Below are 25,612 nucleotides of genomic sequence, written 5' to 3'. Positions count from 1 at the left end.
AGGTACAATTAGGTTAGTAAATACTTACATTTGACGATTGGGATTTCCTCCTCTGTCGGGATGCCGCTGTTGGGATTAGAACCGCCGGCCGCATCGTATGTATTCCTATGAATATACAGTATCAGAATGTTCTTATTTACTGTCATTCAATGGTAAGGATGCTAGTCCTCTCAGAAAGGAGAAAAACTGTTTTGATGGTTCCCGACTGAACATGGGGTCTTTTCACATCTATCAACATTGTTACTGGATGGAATATAACAAGGCGCTGTACACTGGCCACTATATGTATAATAAAACATAATTGCAAAAGAAAAGATAGCAGTCATCATGTCAACACCACAATGTCAAACTGTGCCAAGTTGACATGGCTAAAACATCAACATATGACATGTTTATATAGTCAGAATGTCAACGTTACAGATCGTAGGGTTGGCATTAGGGTTATCGTTAGGGTCAGAGGTAGCATTGGGGTTAAGGTGTCTTGTTGACATTTCAACATGTCAACTTCATGGCGATATACACATGTACAGTACTAATTTGACATCATACATGTCATCATAATGAACATTTTGACATGCACTCTGTTAACATGGAGTATATGGCGACACTGTGGAGTCTACATTATAATTGTCGACATTATAAATGTCAACAAGTCATACCGAACCCAAAGAAAAACTTGATTTTTCACCTGAGATCACAAATGTTTTGTTTCTTATACAGAGGCCGATGTAGAGATGAGTGCAGGTCACTACATTGCTCACATATTGGGCCTGATTCATAGGTGACAACTATTGCAGCCTCAATTACGTCTTTTGTTTATGCTAATGCGGCAAAAGACACAGTTGCTGAGCACGCCACGTCCGCGTTTGGCTAGCCACCCACTTGTTATCACCCAGAGATGCTCACTGAAATTGTCTGTCTCTGCGCTTGAATTGATTTTGCGGTTTTCGGTGGCAGGTATGCGCAGGCTGATAATATTGGCTGCGACACTGCAACCACCTCTGAATCAGGCCTATTGTGTGCACATAGCTAAATGTGTATATGCTCCCTTATGCACAGTTCTATACATCGCTGAGGTGGGATCATGCCAATCCATACATACCTCTTATCATTATCAGGGTGCACTTGCATCAGAATTATTTCTGGAGCAAAAGATCCTTCTGAAAACATGCATTTTATTTACACGTATGCACTACTCTGTATCGCCACGCATCCTCTGAACTTAGCCTATATGAAAATGCCCTGTTACAGCCCAGTTACACCTATTCAAGTGAGATGTGTATGAGTCTGTATCGCTTGTAGTTGCATACTGTATGCTGGTTACGGAGCATGTGCAGCACGAAAACATGCAAGATATGCTCCGCAAAAGACTTGCGTTCAACTCAGCACAAGCCTTATAGTATTTTAGTAAGTGAGATTTTGGCAACACTATCATATATTAATACTGTTGAAAATCAATGGAAATCTCTTAATTGAGATAGATCTATGGAATGTTTGAGAGGTCTAAATGACCCAGACAGTAGAACCTCAGTTTACATATTTCTCTTAAATTGAACATCAGCAGAATTCCATATCCCTATCCCGTTATTGGAGGATTTCAATGTTTATTTTCAGCAAAGGGTTAAAAATCATAAATTCAATTTCCTGCAATTCCATTAATTAAAATTAGTCCCTTTAACGTTTTTTTTATCATTTAGGTTTAAATTCTTTAGGTTCTCTCTCTCTCTCTTTCCTATTATTTTCATTTTTAAACAAATGATCGCAAGTAAGAAAATGTTTATCAGCTGTTTAGCAGAAATTATTAGATAGTTATATTTAGGTTAGACTGTACAGATCTATATACATATATATATAAATATATGGATATTTATATATACATATACATAAAATTTAAGTTTGCAAGGATTGAGAAGGAAAAGAGAATTCATTAAGTTTTAGCTAAACACCATTTAGGGGGAAAAAGGATTGGGAATGATGAAGGAATGAAAAAAGAACGAAAATATATATGATGAAATTAGACCAAAACTCAATAGATCAAGTGAAAATAGTAATAGCAGTGTATGTTACATATATGGTGCATTCCATTGCATCCCTTATAATGTACCTAATGCAACAGACTGTTTAGTCTTTATGAAGCCTAACTCCCAGAATAGAAAACACCTTTTATTATACTACAGCTTCTGTACCAGCATGATCTTTCACAAGTCAAAGCATAAAGATCTGTCTCTTATAGTTGAACAAAGTCTGGCAAGCCACAGGATAACTACACTGTCTGCAAAGGATTCTTGATTATGTGCGGCTATTAATAGCACTTGTTTCTTATTTATACTTCCATAATTTTAGTGTTATAGTACTTTTACATGTTATTACGGGTTGGGTATGAGATCCTGGCGGTCGGGATGCCGCTGGTCAGAATGCCGACAGAGGCATCCCAACAGTCAGAATCCCGGCATCCATAAGGACAGAAGGTAAGACTAACCCTTACCCCTAAACCTCCCTCCCCGTTGCCTAACCCTAACCTCTCCCCATAGTGCCTAAACCTAACCTCCCCCTCCCCGCACCTTAAACCTAACCCTACCCCCTAGTGCCTAACCCTAACCCTGCACCCTAATCCTCCCACTAAAGCCCGATACTTACCTTCGGGGTGTCAGAGGTCGGGATTCTGGTGCCGGGATCCCAACGCTGTTTGGAATTTCAGCGCCGGTATTTCGCCTGTCTACATACCGCACACCAGGATGCTGACTACATCCAGTTGTTACTGTATGTACCTGTTATATACACAGATAGATAAGAATATAATTTGCTCCTACACTGGCACTTAACTACAACCAAAGCCTATTTCCAGTTGTACTAAACGGGACATTGTATGGGCACCTATTCTTTTAATATAATTTTTAATTCTCATAACTCATTCCAGAAACAGGAAGAAATCAGTGAAGTTATTTCAGAAGTGAATAAATAAGCAAAGTTCAGAGTATGGAAGTTACTATAAATCTTGTATCAACTTGTAACCATAGGTGAGTGTTGGTACCTTTTTTTTGAACCCGGTTCCTTTTGTCATAGAAAACAAGCCCTGACTATAAAACTTGGGAATAGAGCATTCTGAGGAAAGAAACATGTATAGACTCCTAAAACCCTGCCTTCTTTGTATGGCGATTAAGACAAATGTTAAACCAATTGCTGTAAACAATAGTCTTTATAAAATGTTTGCTTTGGAGCAAACTGCTCTTATTATCTCCTCACGCCTTGTTTTTGCTGTAAAACCTCTCTGAGGAACAGATAACCATTTCTGGAAATGTGTAAACATTCTCTAGCCTATATAAACCTGCCAGAAGCACACGTGAATAGAGCCAAACATAATTAAGACTTTATGGTATAGCAAAGATGCAGTCTTTTTCTAATCCTATTTCAATAATTGCAACATTGATTTAACAATGCATTCCAGTGACTTTTATGTATAGCATAGTCTACAATTGTGATACGAGATACACTTTATACATGTGCTGTTACTGCAGAAATGTCGATTTATGCAATTAAATATGTAATGAGATACCTGAATATTTATTATGTAGGCACTTATTATTATTTATTATAATCTTTGCACCTAAAATGGAATGTCCTAGCTCTGTACTAATCTTTACTGCTAGCACAGGTCTGGCCAGGACTTATTTACTATACATGTATACTATAAACTGCTGTGATCAGCTCAGGTATACATTCCGTTACTTCCATTGCAAAATGAATCGGTATTTCCATCACAGTGCACCGTAGGAATTCACAAGGAAGCCAAAGTGCATACAGTATGTTCAGCACCTTCAATAGAATGTTTCTTTTTGATAAATAGGCCATCTGACATATACAAACAAAGATGTATGATTCAGCAAAACGTATATTCACAGGTTGACAAATTCCAGCCTACTGCAAATTGAACTGGTAATTTAATTCAAGGAATGTGCTAAATAACTGTGCAGGCATATGCATGGACTTTATATAGTGCAGATATTTCCACATCTGCAAAATCCATTATCTGGCTTTGGATATAGTACACACATGCTTGTTGAAGGACAATACATCTTTCTGAATTTTGTTTTATCCAGTTCGTTAATTAAGTATCCACCTCACCACGGGGATACTTATCATCGGAGCAATTCAGCATTGCTCCAGTGTGGGGACAGTTGCTCCGAAAAGCAGCTGTCCTAGCGATCAGTAACACTGCTACTTCAGTAACAGCGTTACTTACCTTCCCCGTGGCTGGCTTCTGCACATGTGTGACCTGAGGTCACACATGTGCAGAGACACTGGTCATGTAGTGAGGAGGCGGTGGTGGGATCCCTCTTCGCATCCCTGGAACTCCTTCCCATAGGAAGGAGCGGGGCTCCGATTACAAGCACCATCTGAAGATGGCGTTTGTTCTAGCAGGCAAACTTTGTAGACTTTTAATTTTCGAAGTTTGCTGAATATCTGATGGTCACAAATGGACACCTGGTGATGAATGGCGCGTTTCCATAATATATGCGGAAACAAGCGTTTCCACATGTGTAACGGGCCATTAAATGATGATGAATGGACCCCTATGATCTTTAGCAATGTTATTCTCCTTTGTAACTTCCCATTTACCAGACACTAACATTGTGGAACCTCATGAATTGTACATGATAAGGGCATGTACTACAGCCTAGTCATAGGACCACCAACTACTTTGACTTTTATAGCTACCTGTAGTTGAATATAATTAAAAGCATGTCAATACTGTATAGTAAAGGAGTTTCAGTGATGCAATATTTATGATTATACCTCTCCCCTTTCTATACATTTGTTCTTCATTTAGGGATCCTCCCTGGTAGTCATGCTGTTTATTCAGTGCAGTAGGGTCCTTGCACTTTTAAGAAAGACTGAGGATAGGGATGGGCATAGATGATCAATGTTTGTTGACCATCAATGTTTTTCTTTCGATAATAGTGTTTTTACCAACCGATGGCAGCATTCCGATGTTTGCTGCCATCGGATGGCAGGCATTTGATGGTGTTCCGATGGTGGCTTCTTTTCTTTAAATTCTAAAAGCTATGCCTCCCCTGGCTGCTGTGTGCTGTTTATCTTTATCTAAAAATCTTCATGGCTCATGCTGCTGGGTTCGTTGGAGGCTGTCTCTCACTGCCTCAGACGTGACCCAGTCCCTCCCCTCTCTCTAGGCTGCTGCTAGGCAACAGAGGTCATATTGCTAGTTCTGATTGTCTCTCTGAGACATTGAGAGCCAATCAGTGTGCAGCCCTGGTCCTGCAGAAGCAGTCAATCACAGACACACAGACAGTCTCACACAGAGCTCAGGAGGTAGTGATGGGCAGAGCGAAGCACAGTACTGAGTTGAGCCACACGGCTCAACTCAGTGGAGTGTCTCGAGACCAGTGGCGTCACAAGGCGGGTGCGGGGGGTGCGGCCCGCACCCGGGTGTCACCCGCCGAGGGGTGACACCAAGGTGCAGGATCCCCCTCAGTGACAGGAGCCGGGTGCTGCACTATAGCATTAAGTGCAGCACTCGGCTCCTGTCAGTGAGGGAGCCAGCACTGCCCATGCCCGCACCTCCTGCACCCCCCGCCGGCACCACCGTGACCCCATTGATACCTAATGTATAATTTTGTTAACCACGGCCACGGGCCGGGTTCGCGCTGTGAGGCCACGCCCCTCCCGAAGGCCCGACATGCGAGGCCACACCCCCGACACACACCCTCCGAAGACCACGCCCCCATTTTGGCAGGTGCCGCGCGCATGGCGTCCCTCCCCGCACCGGGTGTCACCGTGGGGAGGGACGCCACTGCTCGAGACATGGCTCTTTAGATTCTGCAGACTGCACTGCAGAGCTGTAGCAAGCAGGGGAGGCGGCGACTCTGAGTGAGTCGATGACATCTCTGCCCCCCGTAGCCCAGCACTGCAGATCATGCTTCTGCACTGACTCTCCCGAGTCAGTGCACACAGCCCGAGCCGAGCCCGGCAGTAGCAGCGCGACTCCGAGTGAATCACTGCCAGCTCCACCCCCACAGCCCCGCACTTCTGATCTTCCTACTGCACTGATTCACCTGAGTCGGTGCACACCCACCGAGCCTCGGCAGTAGCAGCGCGATTCCGCGTGAGTCTCTGACAGCTCCGCCCCCTGCACTGCTCATCTGACCTGATCAGTGCACACACCCCGGCTCCCCCTCCCACTGACAGAGAGTCTAGAGACTGCAGTGGGTGTCTCAACACACCAATCATTGGGCGGAATTCAATTGATTATTCCCCCCTTCGCACCCGACGGAGCTATTCTATTGTTGCTCCTGTCGGGTGTGATCAGCTGCTAGCGCTCAATTTCAGCTCGCAGCCCCAGAGGGGTGCGGGCTGAAATCGGCGAAAAGTGTCCTGTTTGGGCGCCCAAACGGCACTTTTCGCGATAGCTCCCAGCACTTTGGTCGGGGTTAGCCGTTTTACACGGCTAAACCCGACCACTTTGGGTGCGATCAGCGTGAAACGCTGGCACAATTGAATAGCGGCCGGCGATCTCCTATCACTTTAAACGGGAGATGCGGGGCCCGAAATCAATTGAATTCCGCCCATTGAGTGACTCGAATCATTCTAACATTTGAATGATTCGAGTCATTGTGTTGAGACACTCACTCATCAGGAGGAGGAGGATAAAGTGACATCAGTGAATTTATACCAGCTCAAAAGGCAAGCCATAATAATAATAAGTACACAATACAATTAGCCACAGACAGTTGTGAGTTACAACAACCTGTTGAACTAAAAACTGAATTAGCATTAGCAGAGCCGTAACAAGACTTTTTGGTGCCCTGTGCCAGAGAGAGCATTTGCAGCCCCCTATTTTTTAAATAGGACCACATTTTTTAAAATTTTTACCATAGAATTCTTTTGATGTGATGGTTATTTACCATTGCATCGAAAGATTCAATGGTGGAAGCACTGCCATCATTTGATGGCGGGCTTCCGATGTCCATCCCTAACTGTGGGTCGTTGTTGGCTAGACTCCCTAGTTATCTCTGGGCAGGCTCGGATTGGGGAAATCCCCATTGGGTCTCGCTGGTTCATAGCCATGCCCACTACCTCAGGAGGGCGTGGTCTAGTGCAGGCTACCGGCGGCTATTTTCAGTGTGTTGCAGTAGTGTGCCGGGCATTGACTGACCCGGCAGCTGCTGCGTGCGGCAGGCAGCAGGGTCCATCTGCACCAATGATTAAATTTTTCAGAACCAGCGGTGACGATCACGTCGTGCGCTGTCAGTGGGGGGAGGAGACTAGAGCCAGGTTTGGAACTAGCGTCAGTGCCGTCAGTGCATTGCACCGGGGCCCATCGAAGTGAAGGGGCCAATGGGTGACGGTTATAACAGGCCAGCCAGGTACCAATAATGAGTCAGTAACTGACTCATTGAAGTACACCAGCTGCCACCACGCCGCGGGCCATCACCAAAATGGAGCAGGCAGTGTTGCTGGAGGAGAGGAAGAGGTGGCCCTTCCCCTCCTGTACACTTGCATGCATATGGGGTGTCTTAACAGAAAGTACACAGTGAAAGGCACAAGTAAGTAGTAGTGCATATATACTGTATGAGGAGAGGATACGGGTGTATGCAGATCCAGGAGGGTGATGGGTAGTACACGCTTGGTGTAGGAATGCAGTGTATGAAGGGAGGGGAGGATGGTCTGCAGGGTGTGTCCACATTCATGGTAACAGACCTCAGAGTGCAGTGTGTGCGGGAACAGAAGGAAAGGCTGCAGGGTGAGGGGTAGAACCTGTGCACACATGCATGGTATAGGAGCAGGGCTGGCTCTAGGGATGTTAGACCTGTGCAGTCACACAGGGGCGCCACCCATAGAGGGTGCACCACTCCCCAACATCCTGCTTTCAGGCCGAAGTAGTCCACAGGTGATCAAATTGGGAGGTTGGGGACCCCCATCGCCGCAGCTGTGCAGTGGTGCCGAATCCCGGAGACTCTGGATGCTGCACGCATGCGCAGCATCCAGTGACGGGAGAGGGGCTGGGGGAAGACTAACTAGTGAGGGTCCCCCCAGCCTGACGTTATTTGGAGGTGGGCATGCCTCCTAATAACGTCACGTAGGGGCATGGTCTATGGTAATTAGGCCACACCCCCAGCCGCGCATGTCGGCAGCGCGCGAAGATAGGACGCAGTGAAGAGGGCCGGCACAGGGTGCTCCAACCCCTTGAGCCGGCCCTGTATAGGAGTGCAGTGTTTGTGGAGAGAGAAGGAAGGGCTGCAGGGTGAAGGGTAATACCTGTGCCCACATGCATGGTATAGGAGTGTAGTGTTTGTGGGGAGAGGTGAAAGGGCTGCAGGGTGATGGGTAATACCTGTGCCCACATGATGGTATAGGAGAGATGTGTGCGGGGAGGCTGTAGCACAGCTGCAAACTGCTCTGCCTGCGGCTCCCGTTCCATCTGCCGCGGCTCTAGGAGCTAATCAATGCTGGTGTTAGTCATCAGTGCTTCTCCAGTGTGACAGATTCGCAGTACCGACCTGCGCGGCTGTCAGGGAGAGGAAGGCAGCTGCAGAGTGAGGTAGGGTATTGCAGGTAATGCCTGTAAATCCTTCTATCCTCATCCCATCAGTAACCAGATAGCTTGCCTTCAAGTTTGCCTGGGGTATTGCAGGACCATCCACTAGGGCAGGGATAGCCAACATGATACACTTTGGGGGCCACAGAGGAGATCTATTGTTCACATGTGTAGAACAACTTTCCTCTTCAAAAACACAGCGGGGCGGCGCAGTTGCACCTTGTCAGCTGAAGCACATCTGGCTGCGTACGCATCTCCTATGACCACATCAGTTAAGTGGTTAATGGCTGGCCACTTCTCTCTGGTCGGATGGCCAAACCCTTTCCAGCAACTGGCTACGTCCCTTAGTGGGCCTCTGTAATTGCATTTCCCAGGTGGGCCCTTCATGCCCCAGTCCGATACTGTCTCTGAGTGCTGGAGGAGTGAGCAATCTGATGCACAGCAGAGAATTACAGTATTGCTGGATAATGGTCGGAAGAGTGTCAAAGGCATCTAATAAGGTGCTGGCTATCATTTCTAGCCATACATCAGATTATCCAGTCTGTCTGACTGTCTATCTATCAGAGTCATTTGGGAGGGGATGTATCAAGCCTCGGAGAAGTTGCCCAAAGCAACCAATCAGCTTCTAGCTATCATTTATCTAGCAAAGTCTATGAGATGACAATTAGAAGCTGATTGGTGTCTTTGGCAACTTCTCCACGGCTTCATATACCTCCCCCTGCTCCACTCCCCACACACACTACACTACCTCTAACCCTGCTCCGCTCCCCACACATACTACACTACCTCTAACCCTTCTCCGCTCCCCACACATACTACACTACCCCTTAACCTGCTCCCGCTGCCTTCATACACTGTACTACACTGCCCCTTAACCTGATCCCGCTGCCTTCATACACTGCACTACACTACCCCTTAACCTGCTCCCGCTGCCTTCATACACTGTACTACACTACCCCTTAACCTGATCCCGCTGCCTTCATATACTGCACTACACTACCCCTTAACCTGATCCCGCTGCCTTCATATACTACACTACACTACCCCTTAACCTGATCCCGCTGCCTTCATACACTACACTACACTACACTACCCCTTAACCTGCTACCGCTGCCTTCATATACTGCACTACACTACCCCTTAACCTGATCCCGCTGCCTTCATACACTACACTACACTACCCCTTAACCTGATCCCGCTGCCTTCATACACTACACTACACTACACTACCCCTTAACCTGATCCCGCTGCCTTCATACACTACACTACACTACCCCTTAACCTGATCCCGCTGACTTCATACACTACACTACACTACACTACACTACCCCTTAACCTGATCCCGCTGCCTTCATACACTACACTACCCCTTAACCTGATCCCGCTGCCTTCATACACTACACTACACTACACTACCCCTTAACCTGCTCCCGCTGCCTTCATACACTACACTACACTACCCCTTAACCTGCTCCCGCTGCCTTCATACACTACACTACCCCTTAACCTGCTCCCGCTGCCTTCATATACTGCACTACAATACCCCTTAACCTGCTCCCGCTGCCTTCATACACTGCACTACACTACCCCTTAACCTGCTCCCGCTGCCTTCATATACTGCACTACACTACCCCTTAACCTGCTCCCGCTGCCTTCATACACTGCACTACACTACCCCTTAACCTGCTCCCGCTGCCATAATATACTGCACTACACTACCCCTTAACCTGCTCCCGCTGCCTTCATACACTATACTACCCCTTAACCTGCTCCCGCTGCCTTCATACACTACACTACACTACCCCTTAACCTGCTCCCGCTGCCTTCATATACTGCACTACACTACCCCTTAACCTGATCCAGCTGCCTTCATATACTGCACTACACTACCCCTTAACCTGCTCCCGCTGCCTTCATACACTACACTACACTACCCCTTAACATGCTCCCGCTGCCTTCATACACTACACTACACTACCCCTTAACCTGCTCCCGCTGCCTTCATACACTACACTACACTACCCCTTAACCTGATCCCGCTGCCTTCATACACTACACTACACTACACTACCCCTTAACCTGCTCCCGCTGCCTTCATATACTGCACTAAACTACCCCTTAACCTGCTCCCGCTGCCTTCATACACTACACTACCCCTTAACCTGCTCCCGCTGCCTTCATACACTACACTACACTACCCCTTAACCTGCTCCCGCTGCCTTCATATACTGCACTACACTACCCCTTAACCTGATCCCGCTGCCTTCATATACTGCACTACACTACCCCTTAACCTGCTCCCGCTGCCTTCATACACTACACTACACTACCCCTTAACCTGCTCCCGCTGCCTTCATACACTACACTACCCCTTAACCTGCTCCCGCAGCCTTCATATACTGCACTACACTACCCCTTAACCTGATCCCGCTGCCTTCATACACCACACTACCCCTTAACCTGATCCCGCTGCCTTCATACACTACACTCTACTGTCCCTAACCCTGCTCCCGCTGCCTTCATACACTACACTACACTACCCCTTAACCTGATCCCGCTGCCTTCATATACTGCACTACACTACCCCTTAACCTGATCCCGCTGCCTTCATACACTGCACTACACTACCCCTTAACCTGATCCTGCTGCCTTCATACACTACACTACACTACCCCTTAACCTGCTCCCGCTGCCTTCATACACTACACTACACTACCCCTTAACCTGCTCCCGCTGCCTTCATACACTACACTATACTGTCCCTAACCTGCTCCCGCTGCCTTCATACACTACACTACACTACCCCTTAACCTGCTCCCGCTGCCTTCATACACTACACTATACTGTCCCTAACCCTGCTCCCACTGCTCGCGCACAGCCTCAGCAGCCATCCGCAGGTTGCAGACTAAGTGGGGGAAAAACAATCCCCCCCTGCAGATTTTGCCTGCAAAAAAACCTGCAAGCTATTTTTTTTTAATTGGATAGAACAGGTATCAGGAGAGCGCATACCCACGGTAATCCAAAATTGGTCTCAAGGTCCGTGTAAGTTTTTATGGGCAAAATCTTGCAGCCGATTGGACATGCCCCTAAATATCCCTGATCACTGTATAAATTGCCATATAACTGCTAAAAATAATCACAACTGCCTTTTATATTTATCGTTTACTTAACATTAAAAAAAATTATAACAAAGAAAATCTGTTTCCGGTACAAGTATGTTTTTGACCCGTTGGCATTGCATAATAAATGGAATGGATGCTTTGACCAATCTCCTCCTTAAACTAAATCAGTCAATCCTACAGTAATCATTTAGAAATTGTGATAATTAGATGTGATATCTACAATTCACACAAAACACAAACTAAAATCACAGTACAGAGTGAAGGAAATCATATTCTTTGTTACCTACTGTAGAAGAGAGCTTCCTCCTGCAGGCCTGAGTATGCACCTTCCCTGTGGCATGTTACACATTGCAGTCTTTAGGTGGCCACACTTTTTTCAGATCCCTTCTGGCCTCACTGCAGCCTGAGACTGTTAGTGACGTCCGAAGATAATCACATATTTCACCATGCCAGACAGGGGAGTATCTATAATGGGTGCAGGGTGTGCCTGAGTCCAACGTCGGCGTGGGGGACCGGAGCTGTAAAGCAACTGGAAAATGGCCGCGGCGGCCATTTTCCCGTTGTTTGCGCATGTGCAGTACAGAGAAAATGGCCGCCATGGCCATTTTCCTGGTGACCTGTGCATAGACTATAGACTCTGGGCACACTCTAGTGCCCAGAGTCTATAACTCCGGCGCTGGCCGCGCACAGCTCAGTGTGCTGCTGGCCGCTGGGCGGAGAGGAGGGGGTCCGTGTTGGAAGCTGCACACGGGCCCCCTCCTCTCTAGAATCGCCCCTGATGCCAGATAATGGCAATTTTGATCATTTGCCATATGGATTTAGTAAACTATTTTATTAACAGGCTGTAAGATACAGTATATAAAAAAAAATGTTTACATAATTAGATAGTTGTGTTGATTGAAAAAAAAAAAGCAGCTGTCCATTAGATTCAACTCCAAAACTTTCCCTTCTTGGCTGCATATTGGTAATGTGACAAGTCCATGGATTATTACACCATTACATGAGTTTGATAAAGCCCTGTTGGTTTTGTTTTGCTAGGAAAATCGTTAATCTGTTCCAGAATCGATCTGCAGTGTCTGCTGATATCAATTCTATCTGTTGAGCAGACCAACGTATCGGTGCTTTTACTGTAATGATTCCTTTTTACAGCTGGAGATTAAATCTTTTCCTTACAACTACAAATGTATACAGATCGTATGCTGCACAGATTGTCAGATCATTACTTTATGGCTAATTTATGATGAATTCTATTATATATTATAAATAACACCATTGCTATCTTTGCTCATATCTGTTATTCATTTAGTCGCATACCCCTATTACTTTGAAAATTAAGCAGAAACAGTAAATAATTATATAAACTTTGTCATAAATAAAACTATGAAAAGTACATTTGTGCGTTGCTTTGAATTAGGCATAACATTCAACTTGATTCTCTAGAGTTCAAGTAGCTTTATAATAACAATGTATGGAATAATACAACACACTTTTGTGGAAGGTATTATTACCAGGACAGCGTCACTAATTAAAAAATCCATTTAAAAATGAATTACAGTGCCTAAACTCTTTATACTTGATTGACCCTTACCCTGCTCTATGTTACCGAGAAGAACCAGGACCTCTACAATGAGGATCTAAAGTGCAGAGCTTGCTGAAGAGCAGAGTGTCCAGCGTGATAGGTGTTGGTGCTCTAACCTTTTTAAATCAGTGGAATTAAGCATTGGCATGGTACCATTTCATTTGGAAACTCCCAGCAATTGAAAAGTGTCCATCAGAAGGTAATGTAAATATTCAGGAACATGGGAGGGGTAATTTAAATCATGTAATTGTCCTTAAAAGGTGATATGTTAAACAAAGAATTGGATGGAAGCAACATATGACATCTGCAAATGTTAAACTTCTGGAAATTTCACCTATTCTCCTGTATTAATATAAATGTCCAGTTGAAAATTAGATATGTTCGCATCTTAGCCTCCAGTGGAAATGCCACTGTAATGCTAAGCTGTACTTTATGTATACATGTGCTATTGTGTACATACACAAATCTGCAACCTGTTACATGAGAAGGCCCAAGTTGCATATGTCAGATGTTTTAAGCACAAGTCCCCACTTATATTATTTTACATTTGTTTTGATGTTCTAACCATTTCTTATAATGGAAGAGCTTCAGGTTTTATTCTACTAAACATTGGAATTTTCCATTCTAATAGATTTTAGATATATTTTTCTTGAGTGGCTTCTGGTCCAGGTATAAATTACATACGTAGTAAATACCATCTCAAATATAGCTAAAGCAATGAAAACTGTTATATTCCCCAAATCCTAAAATTCTTCGCATACATGTTACTGTTGAGCTCCCATTTTATAGTTTTACTGTTTATCAAAATGTAAAAATGTAAACAAAGAAACAATCTTGTGACTGTCAAGATTAAAAGAAAAAAATTAAAATCTAGAATCATCTGTGGAATTTGCTCTTTAATGTGGTTCATGGACAAAGTATGGACAAATAATAGAGTAAAAGGGAAAGAAGATGGTTATTATGATAAAGTTTAGGTGATTTATAATCAAATGATTAGCTTTATTTGTTTTAAAATTCTCTTAACCTTCTCACTCCGCCATTTTTTTTTAACAAACCTCCCCATCCCCAGAAAAGTTACCTTTGTCTAGCAGCCACTCGTCTACAACACGACCCAGGCGGTAGGGGATGCGCTGACGGGCAAGCGCCAATCTTTCACTATCTGGGTTCCCTTTATAGAGTTTTAATAAAAGAACATTAGAGGCATTAGAATCTGCAAGGTGAAAGGTTAGAGGTTAACAGGTCATGGAACAGTTACAGTGGTTAGAAAATGGTTAAAAGAGATTTAAGGAGATTAGATCCATCATGCCCCCATTCACTGTACCCACCAGCAGAATTGTAATGGCATGGATTGCAAGAATTGGGAAAACAGCCATAAATGTGATCCATGTAATGTATCTACTATTCATGTTAGATTGACATATCATTCATGCTCTAAGACATTATTTACCTATAATATACTACACAATACTCCACTGCCCAATAATTAGTCATTATATCACTACCTCTAACCTGCACAAACAACATTTACTGTATATTCTCTCAAAAACATGCCATTTGTCTAGGTGTGATCAATTCCTGTAGTGGTAACAAACCTATATACAACTGCTATTACTATTTAAAAGTAAAAAGTCAAATTCTGTCAGAATGTGCATTGCTCCTGTTGCATATAAAAAATTCATTTATTATCATGTCCATTAGACATTTATCCGGTGAATCCTTTCATAAAGGATCACTAGCTGTAAGATGGGCTTCTATTTAAATCAAGTTATTTTTGACCCATTATAAAAATGTCCCACATTTGTTTCACCAGACAGGCTTTCCAGACTGTTGTGTGTGATTGTTTGTGAGTGGTTTTAGAAACCAGCGGATGTAATATACTATGCAGGGTAATATACTTGGCCAGAGGGTGTAGAACCGACTGTTCCTCTGGTTCATCTCATTAACTAAGTGTATAATTAATAACAAATAAATGAGTAATTTATTTTTAATTCTGTAGGATATGGCTAATTCTGGATGTGAAACAAAAAGAAAACAGGTCAGGGAGAAAGAAAAACAGTGGACAAATATGAACTTGACATAAGCAGAGGGGTCATAGTTATGAACAAAGCACAGAATAGCAATGCAGCTATGGAACAAGTCCCAGAATCATGGACAGAGGAAGATGAACAAGAGCAGGGAATAAGGCAGAACCTAGACATGGAGAGGAGACGCAGGAGCTTGGAAATCTACATCATCTGTATATGTGTCATTATGTAACCGGATATATGAAACAAACATTTATCATGCAGTCAAATTATTTACATTACACAAAACACCTCATTTATACTTCCAGTAGCAAATAGCAAATGCTTTAGTCATACAAACAAACCCCTGGTTCTCATCTCCTGCGCTCAACGTTTTAAGGCAAGGGATAGGCTGACTAGCAGCTAATAATAATAATAATAATAATACCTCCTGGCTATTTATACAGCTTATGATACAACCAAACAACAGTTGTTGATGGGAACCCCTACTCTAGGACATGTTTCAATCTGTTGCATAAATTATAACCATGTAGTACATTTAATAGTCAGCTCATTTAATAGAAATAATTCTAAATAATCATATTTATTGCATTTTTCCCAAATCTTGCATTCCAATTCTACTTTTCCATCTTCAGTTGCCTAAAATGTGGTTGTAATGAAGGCAGAAGGAATTAAAAGCTAAGTACTAGTTAGTTCTGTTTATAAATCATTTAAAAGGGGTATTTTGGACAGTTTAATATCAAATTATCATGTGACTTTTTAGCACTAGGTTTATCAGTAATTTTTCTTTAGTTAATTAATGTTTTCTCATTATTTATTCAGTCAAATTTCAAACACATACCTTCAGAAAAAAAACATTATCATTATTCCTTGTCTTTTAGTTTTTTAACCAGCAGCTACAGTAACACAGAGCTTGTTGGAAAGCTGAGAACTTATTCAGTGGTTCACTAGCAACAGCTCCGTGCAAGCACAACTTATTCTGTGCTCCGTGCAAGTACAACATGTTCTGTGCTCCGTGCAAGTACAACATGTTCTGTCAGTAATTAAAGACTGGAGTTAAACACAACATAGGAGTATATTACAACCCACTGGGATGTGTTTAAGCTGCCTTGACAATAATGACTCTATTAGATGTAAACATTACAGAACATATTTTTCCTCAGCATTCTGTTTCCGATGTCTTCCGAGTTTCTTTTTTAGCATGCACCGGGGAACAGTGTGTAACCACAAGTGAAAGTAACTGAAGCCCATATTAGCAGATAGACGTAGAAAAAGAATGGGAGAAAGCAGGAGAATTCCATAAAAAAAGGAAGGTGGGAGAGTGGGGACTGAAAGCAGAGAATGAACATTGTTTTTTCATCTCGTGCATTATATCTATATTTGTTCGCCATTTATAAAGTAAGAACATTGTATGTTTCTCTATCTGGCGTAGAAACAATATATAAACTCTGTATCAAAATGTACTGTACTGGATGGGTGCACAGTATGTTCCTGCTCCTAGGAGTGTGCAGAATGTTCACCTGAGAAATGATTCACCTTATTTCCTTTCTAGAGTTCTAATCTCTATAATGACTTTAGATGTAATACCAGGTGCGCAATCTATAGCATTAAACAACAGTAACAACAAATACACTAATAACCTAGGATTAATTGTAAGAAGTACTGGGCTGCTCCTACATGACAGCAGTTAATTGCAATTCCCATTGATCTATGCACAGCACAGCTCCTTGTACATTCAGGAGAAGTGCCTCTCAGACTTGTGTATATGGTAGGGTTGTTCTCACCTGCAGGATATCTCTCGTTGACCGGCCAGCTGTCCACCTGCAAGGTAGCATTACCCCCACTACGGGTAAATCGCACCACATGATACTTCCCATCGCTCACCAGGGCCCCTGGCTCTTCGATGGTTATATCATCTGTCCCCACGTTAAAAATCACCCCCACTGTGCCCTGGTCCTAGAGGAAGACAAAGAACAGAACACACAATTAGTGTACGGCAATCTGAATGTCACAGTATGCAACATACTCCAATCTAGCAAAACACAGGACCTACTTCTCAGCATATTTGCATTTGGATATATTATGCTGCCCCTGAAGAATACAATTAAACATCTTGTATGGATACCAATGTAACAGTTCAGCTGTGATAGTATAATATTGTCAAGACAGTTTTAATAATTTACAAGACAGTACATATTAGTATACATATAAATATTTTACTGTGCAGTACTGAAATCCTGAATTTTCAAGCTGATTTGAAATAACAATTGATTGAGGTATGGTAAATATACCAGAGACCATACAAAAGTGCAGTAAAGAAAATCTAGAGTAAAACGTCATACTAAATAAAGAATAATCAAATACCTTCACTTTATATCCCAGATTTTCTTCATTCCACCTTAATAAATGCCACCCACTCTACTGACTTTGCCCACCTGCCATCCCAGGCCTGCTTCACACTATCGTGAGCAAGTGAGGAGCTCAATATAACAAAACTGACCCTGGGGACACATGTCTGGGGGCTCAGCAGGACCCACGGGAGATATGGACAGAGTTCCGCATTCTGCTCCGAACCAGCAATATTACCATCCAGTTGCGAGGATATGGGACATCAGGTGGGATAATTAGTTCATCATACAATAAGTGCCAAAAAGTGTTAAACCTGTATGATATATCATGTGACTTGTCTCAGTAGTATGCACCATACATATCTACTTTCTGACTGTCCCCTATGGGAGGGGGAAACCAGGTGGAAGGTGTGGGGGCTGTGGCATGGCTGAAAGGGCAGTGCGGAGGTATGATGATGTGATTGTGCCATCATGTCAGCATCCTTTGCTATACAATGTTGTAACTACCTGCATTGTATATCAGGTGGTGGGGCTACGATGAAGTACTTCAGCACAAATCGCATCACCAAGCTGCTGGGACTGGCCACTTTACTCGGGCAGTGGGTGACACCGTGCAGTCACAAAGGGGCTTTGGAAGATTTGCCCACTTTTATGAGCATCCGAGAGAGCCACCCGAGATTCAGGAATAGGCAATATGGTATGCACCAGTAACAGCTCAACAATTAGGACTAATAGTGGGAACCCCTGGATCTATGATATGTAGTAATTTTGTTGGCATCACAATGTCTACAAATAAAAGGTTGATACCATAATGTCAACTGTCATATTGTTGACATGGTTGAAATGTCAACACCTTCAAAATGTCAACATGGTCAAAATGACGATGCATTGACTGTTGACACAGTCAAAATGTTGACAATAAACATTTTGGGTTAGGTTAGGGAATAGTTAGGGTTAGAGTTTAAAGTTAGGCTGAAAATTGGGTGTCGACATGTACCTGTCAACATTTTTCCGTGTCGACATTTTCCATGTTGACATTGTGGTCGTCAAAATTTTATCTGTCTAGATAATATATGTTGACATTATGAATGTCAACAAAACATAATGAACCCGGATCTATCTGTACAGACTGTCTTTACATTCACACAGTGCCATAAGGATATTATATAGAAAGTTGGACCAAGTGGTCTCCATGCTGGAATTTGCACTGTGTAAACTGTGTTGAAAACAGAACAGGTGCTACTATATTCATTTTCTACAGGACAGTCCCCTAGTGGACAATTCTGACCCATCTAAAGTTGGACCAAGTTTACATCAAGCAGAACTCTTTTATAGTAAATGTTAAATTTATGTACACCAAACGGGTATTGTACACTAATAAAAGAGGCTCATTTTATTGTAACTACTATCCTAAAACACACAATTTTACATTCTCTTCACATTGCCACTAGGTGAGCCACACATAAATGTCAGCGCTAGGTACTCATTGGATTTGCATCTTTGCTACTGAGGGCTCCCCCAACCTTAGCAGCTCCTTGATGCATAAGATTGGTAGAATGACAAGCACTACTAGTGGACTCCTCACCATCATACACAACCATGGCTCTGTCTGTGTAGATCTTCAGTTTCCACTGACACCCCCTGATGCATTAAATGGCTTCTGGCAGAATGGACAATATAATGTGTGTGTGGTAGGGAATTTAGTCTGTATCGCCAATGAGGCATGGACTGTTGTGAATGATTACAATATTCTTTTACAGTGTAATATGACTGGCAATATATAAATAATACATTCAGGGCTCATTAAGAGATAGATGTACATATGATAACTGCTCTTTAAGATACACAATTATATAAATAGACCTTACATCTTCTGCTTTGCAGCTAAATTATATCACATCATGACCATTTATTTGCATTACTTAATTGACATCTCCATTTGGACTGCTTGAGGAATGAAAATTCCCATTGTATTCCTAAAGAGGGAAAGCAACATATACTGTATTTCAATTCAATTTAATTTGTATTTTATATTTGTATATTTGTAATTAATTACATTTAATATGGAAAATTTGGCTTTTGCATTTATACTGCATATATACTGTCAATATGCTCTTCTCTCTTGTGAATATGACATTGTGTACAATTGTGTACAGTTTGGGTAATGTGCCTTTAGCATTTACTACTATTACCATCATGCCACATCTCCTAGCTATCTCTATACCATCATGGTGCGTCAGTTAGGGTTAGGGTTTAAAGTTAGGTTGAAAATTGGGTGTCGACATTATGTACCTGTCAACATTTTTCAGTGTCGACATTTTTCATGTTGATATTGTGGTTGTCACATCATCACTGATATATGACTAGCATACTCGAAATGTTACCGTCTTTGAGCTGGACATATAGAGCATAGACTCCACTAGGTATTTAGAACTGCAGCCACAATTAACTAAAACATGATGGTAGTCATGTCTTCTCATTAAGCAACTTAGGAAAACCAGTGCAGTATTTTCTGATTGACCAATTTCAGCTGTGTATAGCTACTGCGTCAACATTTCTTTTCCAGTACTCTTATTTTTTATTATTATTATTGTTATTATTATTATTCTCATTGATATGTAAGTCAGCACAGTGGTCCGCAATACCAGACATTGGGGCAAGAAAAGCATACATAAAATAGGAGCATAGAAAGTAGACACGATAAATGCAGGTGCAGAAATGAAGGACAGGAAGGGCTGCACATGAGCTTACAATCTAACCAAGAAAGGTCAGAAGTAATAAAAGAAGAAGTGTGCTGGGAGTAGTGATTGGGACAGAAGAGTGCATGTACCAGTGTGAATAGCATAGTTGGGAGTAGGGTAGGCTCTAGTACAGCACCATCTACATATACAGGTTGAGGCTCCCATATCCAAATATTCAGAAATACAGAATTCTTTGAGCATGACTAAGATGGTGACACCTTTGGTTTTTGATTGTTCAATGTAAACAAACTTTGTTTAATGCACAAAATTATTAAAAATATTGTATAAAACTACCTCCAGCCTATGTGTATAATGTGTATATAAAACATAAATGCATTCTGTGTTTAGACTTGGTTCCCATTCCCTTGGAATCTCATTATGGTATGCAAATATTCCAAAATACGAAAAAATCCGATATCCAAAATACTTCTGGTCCCAAGCATTTTGGATATGGGAGACTAAACCTGTATATAATTTATTTGAATTTTGATAGCATGTATTTACGAAGAATAAAGTACAGTATCTGTAGCTAACACCAATTATTTCACCTGCTTGAGAGGATGGAGGGTGAAGGTAAAATTATACCGCATAGTGGGCATCATAAATATCTTGTTAAAATAAACCTGCAGTTTTTATGTGCTCTAACACTGCTGGCAAATGCCAATAAATTAGGACTAGTCAGACAAATTATTTTTGCCCTCTAATTTTCCTCCAGTTGATTAAAACAAAAGCATCAATTTTACAATTTAAACATTTAAATTTATAATTGTTTGATATTCTTTGCTCAGTGACCTAATTCAGTTTATTGCTATGTGCATCCTGCATTCTGCCCACTGAATTGTTCACTGGTGCTGTGATCAGTACAATGACAAGGTTTAGATCAAGTTATATAATTACAGGAAAAACACTCTTTGTTATTAATCATCTTCTATGAGGGATCTCATTTCCTCTTCCAAATATATTCACTTGCTTCTTTCATATGTATCTTATATTTCCCATACTTATACTGTCAATTCTGCTGTATTGTGGTTGTAGATGCTGATCTAGCAAAGACAACTTGACATGATTTTCCCTTAGGTTATGTAACTACTGCAGAAAGAGTTGTCATTTTGGTAGAAATTTCAAAGGTTTCTAAGGTCAATTTGTATAGTACGTTTGATGCGCTCTGTTTAATCAGTTCATAAGAGCAAAGTAACACCTATAAAGACATATAACATGTAAAAGATAACGTAGAGGTTTGAGTCCATGTTCACAGATCACGTCATGCTATAAATGTAACTGTATATATGCCTTCATGCAACAATTCATTTGTCTAGCTGACTGTATGAAATGAATCAATTTACCTTTTTACTTTATTCAGCACAGCTGAAGGCAAGGCCATTTCTCTTGTTAAATTACTACAGTATCTACTTAACCTCTAGTCTTTTGCATAGAGTGCCACTGTTATTAGAGAGAGATTGCTGACTGAATACCAACATCCAACCATTATCTACACCACCAATGTGGATCATATAGTTACGAAGTCTACAGTACCTTCTGAAATAACTATGCCCCAAATTTGCAAAGAAAAATCTTATGCAACTCATGTTACACATTTTCTGAGATTATTTATAGTACCAGAATTTTTTTTGCTATGATAAAATAGTGGTCCAACTTACAAACCTAGTGCTGCTTCTCTGCATACTCTTTGGTAGTCCTTCTGTTCCAGTCAATCTCCATACAGTCGCCGCAGTCCCATGTGAGTCTTATGCTATTGTCGTGCCCGATTTTCTACAAACTGAGACGCCCACTTGCAGTATCTTGAGAGAGCGCATTCTATCTGGGAGCGACTTCAGAGGCCCCATTAACACTTGCACTATGGCAGGTGTAGCTTCTCCATCTGAGTATGGCCTACTGTGTAAGCAGTTTAGCGTCTCTGGATGCAACTGATTTCAGCGACTGATTGCAGACCACATCAGTTGTCACCCTCACAGGGGGTAACACCAAAATGCCGGCTCCTTCACAGTGAACTGCATCCGGGCAATGTGACTGTGACGTTAGTGTGCACGGCCCAGCTCCCAATCACTGAGGAGGAGCCAGCAGTGTGGGGAGAGTCTCTGGGGGCACCCCGGCATCTGCAGGAGTGCTAGGCATGCCCCCAGACTGATGAAATCGGGAAAGTGACGCTATGCCATGCCACTTCTCTGCGAGGCCAGGCCCCCTTCCTGGGTGCGCAAGCCTTCGGTGCGTACAGGGGATGTGTTATGTGCACCAGGTATCACCAACCCAAGTTACGCATATTATCCTGAAAATGTTGCCAATGGCGGCCAATCAGATTCTAGCTATTATCTTCTAGAAGGTGCTAGTTAAATGTTAAGTAGAATCTGATTGGTTGCTATGGGCAACATCTCCATTTCTAAAAACTCTCACTTTAGTAAATGTACCCCGTGAAATCTATGTGTGCGAGCAGACACTCCCTTCTGATTGTGTGTTCATTTATATATAGAAAGGAAAATACTGTAGACTCACCAAGTGTAAGCATAATTTCACCATTAATCACTTGTCAGACAGAAACTAGAATTGGCTACAGTCATGAGATGGAGGAGGAGCTCACAGCCGCTGCAGCAGCCACGGATATCCCGCTGCTTGTAAACAGCAGAGTGTGAAGCCATTTGGGGGCTGTACGCCATCTAAAGTATCAGCATCAGTGATATCTCCTGTGTTACTAGGTTAATGAATGGGGCTGTCACTTAAAACTTACATAAATATGTAAATCAATGAAAAAAAAAACATTATTTATAGGATGATGAATGGACTACTAGGAACCAAAACAGGCCCTCCCACTACAAAGAAAAGCAACACATTTAGAATATAGATTTTATTAAAAGTCTAGACAAATTGCATTTGATTACATTGGAAAAAAAGTGCATTAGAGGCAACTTAGGGCCTGATTCAGACCCACTCGCGAGCGGCTGTCCGCTCGCAAGTGGGTCGATGTTATGGACTGAGCATGCGCACGACGGAGGGAGCTCCGTCGTGCGCATGCACCAGACGCGACGAGCGAATGAAAGTCCTTCGCTCGTTGTGTCCGATCAAAGGGGGCGTGCTGTCAATGTTGATTGACAGCACGCCCCCTTTGGTGGGCGTGCCGGGGGCGTGCCTCCCTGACGCCTCCCGTCAGAACCCGGCCCACTGACATCACTAGTGATGTCAGTGGGAGTGATTTTGGCTCTGATAGAGCCAAAATCACTCCGGAGCTTGCGGTTGAGAAACTCAACCGCAGGCTCCGGCTCGCAAATTCGATGGTCGCGATGGTCTCGACCATCGCGACCATCACAATGCACGCTCGTATAGCCTGTGGGTGGTGACCCACAGCTATACGAGCGTCCAGGAGGACGCTCCATGAAAATGGAGCCCGGCCCTCATTCAGAGCGTGCGCTCTGCTCAGAGCGTACGGCTCTGAATGAGGGCCTTAATTAGTATATATAAATATATTTAGGTCAGTGCAAAGATGTGGCTAATGAGTTTTTCATACAAAGGACTATGCTAGTAACAATGAGACACCTACTTTGAAAATACATTTTCACCTGCAGTACAGAAAAGGTCTCTCTATTGCATAGCAAGTGTAACCAGACAGTGGAACTCTTTACCTAGTGAGGTTGTGATGGCCAAATCAGTATGTACAGTAGTACCTTACCAAATAAGCCCTAAGAAATAAACACCCATTAAAAATAATAACATTGAATTTGTGAATAACCCTATTGTGTGTAATTATATAGAAGCGGTGCATAGAAATATCATCTATAGCACCTATTTGTATATGCAGTAGTTATGGCAATGGCTCAGTGGAACTTTTTTAGAAGTAAAAAGGGAATCAGTATGATTTACCACCGGCCGCATGGCCAGCAGTTCAAATCCCGACAGCAGAAGCCCGGCAGGGGTGAAGATCCCGACTGCTAATTTAGTAAGTACCGCTAACCTAATTCCCTACCCTAACCCTCCTTTAGGGGTGCCTAACCCTAACTTCCCCCCCAAGTGCCTAACCATAACCCCCCTCTAAGTGCCTAAACCTAACCCTCCCTTCCCCGCAGCCTAAACCTAAGTCTCCCAGGGGGGTGCCTAACCCTAACCTCCCACCAGGGGTGCCTAACCCTAACCCCCCCTTCCCCTAGCCTAACCCTAACCCTGCCAGGGGGCTGCCTAACCCTAAGCCCCCCTGTCCCCAGGAGCCCCTAACCCTCCCCCCTGCGGCTGTTCACGCCTGGCTTACTTTCGATCGGGATGCCGGGGGCGTCGTGCTCCCAGCGTAGGTAAAATGACAGGCGTCGGGATTTCAACGCCTGTCATTAGACCCTTGCTGGGATTAGACAGTTGGAATGCCGACAGTTGGCATTTAGATTGCCGGCATCCTGACTGCATACCGTAAAAAAGGGAGGCCTTTAAATATAGTAGCAGATGGATTAATTTATCTGGATGTGCCACAAGACATAACCATGGTGCCTGCCTGACTCTCTGAGCACATTACCGCTTAACATGGTAAGAAATTTCCACTCATTTCCTGCGCACATCGCCGTGGAGTGCCTTCAAAAACCATTCCAGAGGTACTCCACAGCGCGTCGCCGTGAAGTGCCTTCAAAGACCATTCCGGAGGTACTCCACAGCGCGTCGCCGTGTAGTGCCTTCACAGACCATTCCGGAGGTACTCTGCAGCACATCGCCGTGGAGTGCCTTCACAGACCATTCCGGAGGTAGTCCACAGCACATCGCCATGGAATGCCTTCACAGACCATTCCGGAGGTACTCTGCAGCACATCGCCATGAAGTGCCTTCACACACCATTCCAGAGGGACTCTGTAGTGCATCGCCATGGAGTGCCTTCACAGACCATTCCGGAGGTACTCCACAGCACATCGCCAAGTAGTGCCTTCACAGACCATTCCGGAGGTACTCTGCAACACATCGCCATGAAGTGCCTTCGCACACCATTCCAGAGGGACTCTGTAGTGCATCGCCGTGGAGTGCCTTCACAGACCATTCCGAAGGTACTCTGCAGCACATTGCCATGGAGTGCCTTCACAGACTATTCCGGAGGTACTCCACAGCACATCGCCATGGAGTGCCTTCACACACCATTCCAGAGGTACTCTGCAGCACATCGCCATGAAGTGCCTTCACACACCATTCCAGAGGGACTCCGCAGTGCATCGCCATGGAGTGCCTTCACACACCATTCCGGAGGTACTCTGCAGCACATCGCCATGAAGT

The 25,612-nt window shown here is 43.4% G+C and overlaps 1 protein-coding gene across 5 annotated transcripts in view; it reads right to left on the bottom strand.

The window, feature by feature from the left end:
- NRXN2 (neurexin 2) overlaps nt 1-25,612 on the bottom strand; it is an 899,334-nt gene that overhangs the window by 141,166 nt on the left and 732,556 nt on the right. For 3 of the 5 annotated variants that reach the window (XM_088442540.1, XM_088442541.1, XM_088442544.1), the window contains 2 exons: nt 17,064-17,235; nt 14,334-14,423 (listed from right to left, as the gene is read on the bottom strand). In XM_088442540.1, coding sequence (XP_088298666.1) covers nt 14,334-14,423; nt 17,064-17,235 — 262 coding nt within the window. The remainder of the gene's footprint in view (nt 1-14,333; nt 14,424-17,063; nt 17,236-25,612) is intronic. The other 2 variants (XM_088442543.1, XM_088442545.1) reach the window with 1 other exon arrangement.

This window comes from Taudactylus pleione, unplaced genomic scaffold, assembly GCF_031769625.1.
Source record: "Taudactylus pleione unplaced genomic scaffold, aTauple2 ptg000313l, whole genome shotgun sequence".
NCBI classification, from domain to species: Eukaryota; Metazoa; Chordata; class Amphibia; order Anura; family Myobatrachidae; genus Taudactylus; species Taudactylus pleione.
This window is presented reverse-complemented; position numbering and strand designations above follow the sequence as displayed.